We start from the raw sequence: 10,629 nt of genomic DNA on the forward strand, positions 1-10,629 counted from the left end.
ATTTCGGTAGATTCCACTCTTGCTTCTGAAGAGGTGAAATCGTAAAAATTTGGTGACATAGAACTTATTTGCATTAAAATCATTTGGTCCGTGAAATCTTTATACATTACATGTTCATATATACCGTCTTCGTCTGAACCGCCAACATATTGGCAGCATTTGTCCGCAATTCAATCCGTTTTTAATCTTATGACTGATCGTGACCAGCTCGTCGCTGTGGGCGACTTTAATATCCCAGAATTAAAGTGGTCCAACGTCAATAACTCACCATGTTGATCACTTAAAACTCACCATGACTTTACCGCGGGCATGTTTTACATGTCCCTAAGACAAACTAACCGTATTAGAAATTCGTTAGGTCGGCTTTTAGACTTATGCTTTGTATCTGATCCCGATGGTACCGCTGATAATAGCCTTATCGATTCATATGTATGTCGCAGAATAATTTAAACATTCAAATTATAACGATTATTTGTTGGTACACATTTGTTTTATTTCTTTGTGGTTCCCCTTTCTTTCGTGCGAGGCAGATACATAATTCTGTCAACGTAGTCTGGCCGTGGGCATGAGTGAGACAGATAGTGTTCGTCATAACTCACCACACTGTGCGTGTGTATTGGAGGGTGAGAAGGAATTGAAAAGGGATCGACATGAATTAAAGAGTCAGTCGAGTTGTGAAATTCAATCAACATGCCACGCGCCAGAAAACGTTTCGCCGAAAGTCCGGTCAAAGACTCGGATAATGAATCCTCGTCATCAGAAGTGGGATTACCTCCGCCTCCAGCCGATGATGCAAATCTTTTGTCAATTTTGGAGATGCAAAATCGTAATTTCGCTGAGCTAATAAAACAAGTGCAGTGCTCTCAAAATGAACCAAAAGATGCCAAAAACATTGTTCTGCCAAAGTTCAACCCTGATCGTGCAGGATCAGACGCTCTCTCCTGGTGTTCAACGGTCGACTACATCTTGTCCGAAAACCAGCTAGTGGGCAGCGCTCTTGTAATGTCCCTCAGCAAATCACTGGAAGGCACCGCATCTCACTGGCTCTCGCAGACATGTTTTCCCGGCATTACGTGGACGCAGTTCCGAGAATTATTTTTGCAATATTTTTCTGGAACGGAGACTTTGGCCGCAACCGTTATGAATTTGCTAAATGCACGCCCAAACGAAGGAGAGTGCTTGTCGCTGTATGGAAGCAGAATGGTCACATCACTTATGGCCCGCTGGAAGTCACTTAGCGTCGAGCAGATTGCAGTATCCGTTACGTTGGCACATGCAGCTGGGATAGACAAACGATTGCGCCGTTTGGTTTTTACGACGGATATCAAAACCAGAAACGAGCTGCATCAGGAACTCAAAGCCTTTTCGTTCGACACTAGACAGAACCAGCATTCGAGTGACAACTTATCAGCACCCCAAGAAAAAAGAGTCAGGACTATGTCTCACATCACGTGTCATAATTGTGGCAAACCCGGACACAAGAAGGCGGAATGTCGCTTTAATAAAGAGGCAACTCAGCGTCAGCAGCCCCGTAATCAACAATTTGGAGCAAAAGATCGATCATCCGTGATCTGCTATAAATGTGGAAAAGCTGGACATGTATCTACTGTGTGCCCAGATCGTCAGGAGCGTCCGCCGATGAAGAGCAATACCATCAAAGACGTAAACATATGCACAGTACTTGAGCCCTTAGGAACGTTGCGGCAGTTTGGTGAGTCGTTCCAATTTTACTTCGACTCCGGAGCCGAATGTTCACTCATCAAAGAGACTGCATCACTGAGATTATCCGGCACTAGAATAAACAACGTAGTGACATTGAGGGGTATAGGTGGCAACTCTGTTTGCAGCACTTTACAGATATTGGCGAATGTTTTAATTTGTGAGCGTTCTTTCGAAATCTTGTTTCACGTAGTTTTAGACAATCATATCAAATACGACGCTCTGATTGGCCGGGAAATTTTGAGCCAGGGCATCGGCGTGACAATTACATCAAGCGCGCTTACTATGTTTAACGAAAAGTCTGTATTACCTGTCGTAGTCTCCGAATGCACTCCTGACCTGGCTGGTGTCGATACCGATTTACATGGACAGGATAAAGACAAACTGCTCTCAATATTACAGGGGTATTCAAATTCTTTTATAAACGGTATACCACAGAGTCGCGTGACTACGGGACAGTTAGAGATTCGCTTGATTGATCAGAATAAGACGGTTCAGAGACGCCCTTATCGATTGAGTGTGGAAGAAAAAGAAAAGGTTAGACATTCCATTCAAGAGCTGTTGGAAGCAAACATAATAAGACACAGTTCCTCTCCTTTCGCGAGTCCGATGTTACTTGTCCGCAAGAAAAATGGTACAGACCGTCTGTGTGTTGATTATCGTGAGCTTAATGCCAATACCGTTTCCGACAAGTACCCATTGCCACTTATATCTGACCAGATAGCTAGGTTGAGTGGTGCTAGGTTTTTCACGTGCATTGACATGGCGAGTGGCTTCCATCAGATCCCAATACATCCAAGCTCTATTGAACGGACAGCGTTTGTAACCCCAGAAGGGCAGTATGAATACTTGGCTATGCCTTTTGGGCTTAAAAATGCGCCTTCTGTATTCCAGAGGGCCATTAATCGTGCCCTAGGCGATCTGACTCATACATATGCCATCGTTTATATGGACGATGTAATGATAGTTGCACGCACAAAGGAGGAAGCTTTCGACAGGCTAAAAATAACTCTACAAGCACTCGTCGAAGCAGGATTTTCTTTCAACATTAAAAAATGCTCCTTTCTTAAATCTTGTGTAGAATATTTGGGCTTCGAAGTTAGAGCAGGTGAAATTCGACCGAATCCTAGAAAAATACAAGCTCTTACAGATTTACCGCCTCCGCAATCTGTGACTCAACTGAGACAATTTATTGGACTGGTCTCGTATTTTCGTCAGTTTGTACCCAAGTTTTCACAGTTACTGAAACCACTCTATGCTCTAACTTCAAAAAGCATGTCATTTTCATGGGAATTAGAGCACGAGCAAATACGACAGAAGGTAATTTCAATCCTGACTAGTGAACCTGTTCTTACTATTTTCGATCCACAATTTCCTATTGAGCTTCATACAGATGCGAGTGCCGATGGCTATGGCGCAATTTTGTAGCACAAAATCGAAAACAAGCCACGAGTTATCGAATACTTTAGTAAACGGACTTCGTCAGCGGAATCGCGTTATCACTCGTATGAGTTGGAAACACTTGCAGTTTTCAATTCTATTAAGCATTTTCGCCATTACTTGCATGGTCGACATTTTATCGTTTTTACCGATTGCAATTCTCTCAAGGCATCTCGCACAAAAGCGGAACTGACTCCAAGAGTCCATAGGTGGTGGTCGTACATGCAATCTTTTGAGTTTGACATTCAGTATAGGCCAGGCGAACGAATGGCTCACGTAGATTTTCTGTCTCGAAATCCCATATCAAAAGATCGCATCCAGTCAAAAGGTACAGTGGAAAAACATATAAATTTAACAGAGATTACTGACAAATGGTTGTTAGCTGAGCAGCAACGAGACGTAGAAACGTCGTCTATTGTTTCTAAATTGCGTAACGATGATCTTTCTGAGGATTTGGCCAAAACGTTCGAGTAAAGGGCAGGAACGCTGTATAGGAAAATTCAAAGAAACGGAAAGACTCGTTGTCTCCCTATCATCCCAAAGCCATTTAGGTGGTCAGCTGTAAACAATGTGCACGAGTCAATTATGCACCTTGGTTGGGAAAAAACCCTTGAGAAAATGTACGAATACTATTGGTTTGACAAGATGTCCAAATACGTTCGCAAATTTGTCGACAACTGTATTACATGCAGATTGTCAAAGCCCCCATCTGGTAGGGTACAAGCGGAATTGCATCCCATACCAAAGGTTAACATCCCGTGGCATACAGTCCACATCGACATCACAGGGAAGCTTAGTGGTAAAAATGAACAGAAGGAATACATAATCGTGTCAATAGACTCCTTCACGAAGTTTGTCTTTTTATCTCATACATCGAGGCTAGACACCGAGAGCTGTATTAGGGCATTAAGATCACAAATATCATTGTTCGGCGTACCCTCTCGTCTGATCGCAGATCAGGGACGTAGTTTTTCAAGCACAGCATTCCGTGATTTCTGTTCGGTTCAAAAGATAGATTTGCATCTGATCGCCACGGGTGCTAGTCGGGCCAATGGCCAAGTAGAGCGAGTTATGAGTACTCTAAAGTCCATGCTAACAGCGGTTGAGACAGGTCAGGGGTCATGGCAAGATGCTTTATGCGAAGTTCAACTGGCTCTTAATTGTACGCCCAATAGAGTGACTAAGGTTAGCCCTTTAGAACTACTTATTGGCAAAGAAGCAAAGCCGTTTGGTCTCGTACCTGTTGTTGAAAATAAGAACGATGTTGATATTGATAAAGTTAGAGAAATGGCTAAGCAAAACATGGAAAAGAACGCCAATTATGATAAGGCTAGATTTGATAAAGATAAGGCTACTATTGTAAGACATAAAGTTGGTGATCATGTTTTGCTTAAGAACGAAGAGCGACATCAGACAAAATTAGACCCTAAGTTTAGAGGACCGTTTTTAGTAACCGAAATATTGGAAGGAGATCGGTATAAACTTAAGGCACTAACTAATAATAGAACCTATAAATATTCTCACGAATTTTTGAGGCGTATGCCTGAGAAGGGGATTACCACAGAGTTGGATGATGAGTGTGATGATGAAGAAATCACAGAACTGAATGATGAAGTCAGTGATGAAGATGCCACAGATCAAGCCGGCGAGGGCTGTGATCTTGAAATAGAATAAAGACCTTTCCGGATCGGTTCCATATTTCATGACTTTCTGTAGAGGTGAGCGCCCGAGTTATGTGGTTCTCCATTTGCTGCATTAATATTGAAATTTTGGTAATGATCGGACGTCAGTTATTTGGCCGGCTTATAAACTAAACTTTGAGCTATTTGTGATGGCCGGTTTGTCTGGATATAAGCTGTGGGCTAAATTAACTTGTTTATTGGCTGGCCAGTTTATTTTGTTAATGACTGTGTGCTAGTTGTTGGCATGATTTTTGTAAATGAAATGAAGAATATGATCGCCTTATGAAAGAAAAGGCTGAATAATTTTAATTGTTTGAATTTAAGTTGGTGGTAATCTGAATCTCATGGCAAACGTTGTATAAGAGTAAGAAATAATTTGTTCAATTTTTATTTAAGAAGAAAAACGTATTTTTGCGAAACCTGCTTGAATTTGAATATGTATTAAAAGGAAAATAATAATAATAATAATAAGAGAATATTTTGTAAAACCTTTATATTGTAAACTCACGAGGACGTGAGATAGGTCAGGAAGGCCGTGTCGCAGAATAATTTAAACATTCAAATTATAACGATTATTTGTTGGTACACATTTGTTTTATTTCTTTGTGGTTCCCCTTTCTTTCGTGCGAGGCAGATACATAATTCTGTCAACGTAGTCTCGCCGTGGGCATGAGTGAGACAGATAGTGTTCGTCATAACTCACCACACTGTGCGTGTGTATTGGAGGGTGAGAAGGAATTGAAAAGGGATCGACATGAATTAAAGAGTCAGTCGAGTTGTGAAATTCAATCAACATGCCACGCGCCAGAAAACGTTTCGCCGAAAGTCCGGTCAAAGACTCGGATAATGAATCCTCGTCATGTACATATGTATCAGATACATATGTATCAGATATTCTTAACATCACCTTGAAAAAATTTTACTGTACTTTAAATACATTTTTTTTTTTTTCTCCTGTGTGCTATGGAAATATTCGTCCGCTTCAACAAATCCTCCTTGGTTTTCAAGGTGCCCCAAAAACTTAAAAAATACCAAAAATAGGCTCTTACTTAAATAAAAAAAACATGCAGTAGTATTGATTTCTCAAGATATCTACTAGCTCGGTCAAATTTTACCGTGCATAACGCTGAATGTTACAGGAATTATATTCGTAGTTGCCGAATACAATTTACTCAGGATCCGAAGCAGTTTTATAATTTTGTAAACACAAAGCGTAAACATGTATCTTTCCCACCACTGCTTACATTTGAAAATTCATCTGCGACCTCTGATCAGGCCATAGCCGATCTATTCGCAGAATTTTTTCAAACAACTTATTCTCCGCCTAAATTGACAGATCAGCCATACGCATACAACATTCTATCAGCTAATCTTATTTTCTGTCCGTTTTTCTCTGACAATAGATCTTCTAAAGGTCAAAACCATTTATGCGCCAGGCCCTGATGGAGTACCAGGCTGTGTCCTAAAATATTGTGCCAGGGCTCTGTGCAAACCTCTTCTAAGACTTTTCAACTTATTGTTGGAAACCTCGATTTTTCCCCTTAAGTGGAAGGAATCATTCATAATTCCCCTACTTTATGTAAGGAGGGAAAAAGTCACAGAGGCATCTCTAAGTTGTCGGCAATTCCAAAGTTATTTGAAAAATTAATTACCCCTCATTTGCAACACCTTTGCTCTTCGATCATCACTCCTTGTCAGCATGGCTTTATTAAGCGTCGCTCCACCACCACAAACTTATTGGAGTTGACATCCTTTGTCATAGATGGCTTTTGTAAGGGATATCAAACCGATGTAATTTACACAGACTTCAGCAAAGCATTTGATTCAGTTAATCACTCTCTTGTTGAGTAAACTGAATATGCTGGGTTTTCCTAAAGACCTCTTAACGTGGATCTCCAGCTACCTAGATGGAAGGACACAAAGAGTTTTATTTAAAAACATTCAGTCCCGTCTGGTCCGTGCTACATCCGGCGTCCCTCAAGGAAGTCATCTTGGCCCGTTATTATTTACGCTTTTTATAAACGACTTGCCCCCTGCTTTAACGAACTCTCTAGTTCTTATGTATGCAGATGATGTAAAGCTTTGTCTTCAGTACAAATCCATCTCTGCCCAATGCAGTCTTCGGTCTGACCTTGATAACTTTCAAAAATGGTGTTTAGCTAATGATTTAATACTTAATGGATATAAATGCCAACATATGTCTTTTTATCGTTCTTGCCCTCTGCAAGCTACTTATTCTATTAATGGGATTGCCTTAGAAAAATTAACCCAGGTTAATGACCTCGGCATCCTATTAGACATCAAACTTAAATTTGCCGAGCATATTTCCTTAATGGTTAATAAGGCTAAAGGAGTCCTTGGTTTTATCAAAAGGTGGTCAAAAGAATTTAATGACCCCTATATAACCAAAACACTATTCATTTCTTTGGTCCGTCCTATACTGGAGTACGGTTCATGTGTCTGGAGTCCCCAATATGGAGTACATCAGGACCGCATAGAATCCGTACAAAAGAATTTCCTAACTTTTTCACTTAGAGGTCTAAACTGGGATGCAAATCTTCACCTTCCATCTTATAATAGTAGACTCTTACTCATAAACTTACCTAGCTTAACAAATCGTAGGACAATGCTCGGTGTAGTTTTTCTGCATAACCTTATTAACGGGGATGTAGATAGCCAGCATTTACTAACACGCTTAAATTTTAACATTCCTAATAGAAGGACTCGAAACTTTAGTCCTCTGTTCCTTAGCCGTGGTAGTTCGACATATGCACTGCATGACCCTTTTAGGGTATTATGTTCCAACTCCAATGGTTGGTTACTCTATAAAATCTCTTTCCTTTCCTTCAAATTTAAATTATGGAATTTTAAATTTCCTTACTAGCTCCTCCTAGCTTTATAATTTGTTTACTAATTATTCGTTTCTCGAGCGCCCCTTGGTCGTCTGGGCCTCTAAGCTTATGATCCAACACAGCGAAAAAAAAAAATTCTATAAAAAATCGGACGATTTGGGTGTAAAAATGAGGTGTCTTATCAATTTACTTTAAATTCTTTGCTAAGATTTACTCAGTCGCAATTATCGCTTTGAAATAAATCTACTTGGCATTGCGCGAGACATGCCGAGTTAAGTAATCTAACTTAAACAAAATTGCAAAACATATGGGCAATTCCACAGAAAGGTCAACCGTGAACGAAAAATTAAATGATAATAAATCCATATTGTATAAACTTTTTTAAACTAAGAAATAGTTAAATTTTTATATATTAAACAGTTTCAGACTCAAATATATTCTAATTAGGGTTGTTGATAATATATCAAAATATCAATATATCGATATTTTTTGGGAAAAATAATATATTTATATCGTAATATTTTTTTCCCCAAATATCGAGTGTGCGATAGTTTTTTTTGATATTATCTGATATTTCTGCGTTGGTCACTCTTTGATCAAATTGCCATATAACTGATTGATCGGAAATGACATAACTTTGGTGTTTTTAGAGTTAGAGAGTTCAAATTTGACACGAGAGCTATCTTTGGCAAACTATTACGACGTGCCAAATTTCATAAGGATCGGCCGACTATATCCTATAGCTGCCATATAACTGAACGATCGGAAATGACCCAACTTTCGTGTTTTTGAAGATAGAAAGCTGAAACTTAATACAGATTATATTTTTGGCCAGTTGATCCAACCTACCAAATTTCATTAGGATCGGCCGACTATATTCTATAGCTGCCATATAACTGAACGATCGGAAATGACCCAACTTTTGTGTTTTTGAAGATAGAAGTTTGGGACATTTTTAGGTTTGGTTTTTGTATTATAATAAATTGGGTTATATTCCCAATTATCCCATCATATTCTCATAAGGATCGGCCAACTATATCCGATGTTTGCGATATATATCCGGTTTTAACTGCAAGGGTATATCAACTTCGGCTCCGCCCGAAGTTAGCTTCTCTTTCTTGTTTTCTTTATAATTTTCAAATGTTATGTTTATGAATTTAAAAAACTAAAGATGAGAAAAACTAAACAGCAATAATAATTTCTGTGTTTTATTTCTATTATTTTATATTCTAAAAAACTTTTTGGGAAACAAAAAAAAATATCAAAAACATCGATATATCGATTTTTAGTAGCGATATATATTTATATCATTTTGATATTTTTTTAAAACAGAAAATATTATCGATACGATAATTTTAAAAAATTCGACATCCCTAATTCTAATGGCAAAATACGTGGGCCTAAAGTTCAACATGTACATTTTTTCATTTCGCAACATTTTTGATGGCTTTCCTTTTTAATTCATTATTCTAAATAGAGATCAACTATGCTTATGCCAATGCGTTTTTATCTATCTCAGAGAAAAAGAGAAGAAAAAAAAATACACGGGAAGATAAGGAATGCATAATCTTAGCTTACGTTTTAATTTATATTTCGCTAATTTCAATGTCGCGTGCGTTCCGTATTTGGAGCATTTATTATCATTACATCGGTGTCGATAATTGAAAGTGGTTGAAAATTTATTTCTAAACAGAGTTTATAGCCTAAAAACTAAAAAATATTTTTCCATATTTTTACGGTGAGAACTTGTTAAGGTTTTTAATACATTAAGTGTGTCGCGTGCGTTCCCAATGTAAGTAAAAAATTATAATTTTTTTCTACATTGATGAGCTGTGTATATAAAATTATTCATAAAATTTATAGATTACTCCAGGTGCTGTTTCAGGTAGGTGCTGTTTTAAAAATGAAAGTTTGGCAAGTTGTAAAAGCCGAACATTTAGTACAAAAAGACGCTTATGCATTTTATGAATGCGCAAAACAGCATATAAATAGTGTTGAACTACTATATATTTCAACAAAGGATGTTGACGAGTATATACCACTCTTAAATAAAACATGGAGGAAAGTCCCAAGTATTTATGGACTTCATAAATTGCATCACTTAACATGTGATCGAAAATATTAACAAAAGCAGCACAGACTGCTTTTTAAAGTCGCCTGATATTAACATTTTTGTGAGATTTAATCAGAAACTATTAAAAATACTTAATTCTTTTTTTTTTTTTAAATATAATAAAACTGATTTCTTTTCATAGGACTTGTTTTTAATGTGATATAGTACTAGGGAAATTTTTGTCGCGTGCGTTCTGTCGCGTAACGTTCCAAACTTTAATTTCTTAAAAATAAACTACCTAATCTTTTTTAATGACTCATTTATCGAAAGAAAGGTACATATGTCCCCTAATTTTGTAAAAGACCGCATAAAAAAATATCAAGCCAATTCGCTGAATTCTGAGCTTGAGTGGACTTAAAAAAAAACCACTTCCGTTTTTTGTCGCGTGCGTTCCACACAATGTTTGCTCATATCTCAGGAACCTTTCATCGCCAGCCCTCAAATTTTTTACCAAAAATAGTTCAGTATTAAGGTTCTTAAACACTGAAAACATTGGGTGAAAAAAACCAATACTTCTTTTTTATTGCACTTTAAACGCGTACGATTGTCGCGTGCGTGTCTATGGAATTGCCCATATATTACTATCCGAAATTCAGGTTTTAATTCTGAGAGACAGACAAAGTTTCATCGATTCGACTATTTCTTAAATTCATGAGGTATATTTATATAACTCGAGAAGGTCAAAAAAGTATTAAGCATTTTTTAAGCACCACAAATTACTTTCTTTTATAAAATAACAAACATTGCAGCTCACAGATTTAAAAAATTTTAAAAGCTATACATTTACACATAGAGGCACATTTAAACAAGATTAAACAAGAAA

General features: G+C 37.8%; 1 protein-coding gene across 1 annotated transcript; it reads left to right on the forward strand.

The window, feature by feature from the left end:
- The first annotated feature begins 690 nt into the window (after nucleotides 1-690).
- On the forward strand, nucleotides 691-4,833 carry LOC138927798 (uncharacterized). Its single transcript, XM_070283132.1, has 3 exons — nucleotides 691-1,822; nucleotides 1,913-2,411; nucleotides 4,695-4,833. The coding sequence occupies exons 1-3, from the start codon at nucleotides 691-693 to the stop codon at nucleotides 4,831-4,833; spliced, it is 1,770 nt and encodes a 589-aa protein (XP_070139233.1).
- The last annotated feature ends 5,796 nt before the right edge of the window (nucleotides 4,834-10,629 follow it).

Source organism: Drosophila bipectinata, chromosome XR (genome assembly GCF_030179905.1).
Source record: "Drosophila bipectinata strain 14024-0381.07 chromosome XR, DbipHiC1v2, whole genome shotgun sequence".
NCBI classification, from domain to species: Eukaryota; Metazoa; Arthropoda; class Insecta; order Diptera; family Drosophilidae; genus Drosophila; species Drosophila bipectinata.

Excerpts from the sequence above, each read along its gene's own strand:
- LOC138927798 (XM_070283132.1), top strand. The coding sequence starts at position 691 with ATGCCACGCGCCAGAAAACGTTTCGCCGAAAGTCCGGTCAAAGACTCG. Across the intron at positions 1,823-1,912 it reads CAACGTAGTGACATTGAGGG|TTTTAGACAATCATATCAAA; the intron begins GTATAGGTGGCA and ends TGTTTCACGTAG. Across the intron at positions 2,412-4,694 it reads GCCAATACCGTTTCCGACAA|GCGTATGCCTGAGAAGGGGA; the intron begins GTACCCATTGCC and ends CGAATTTTTGAG.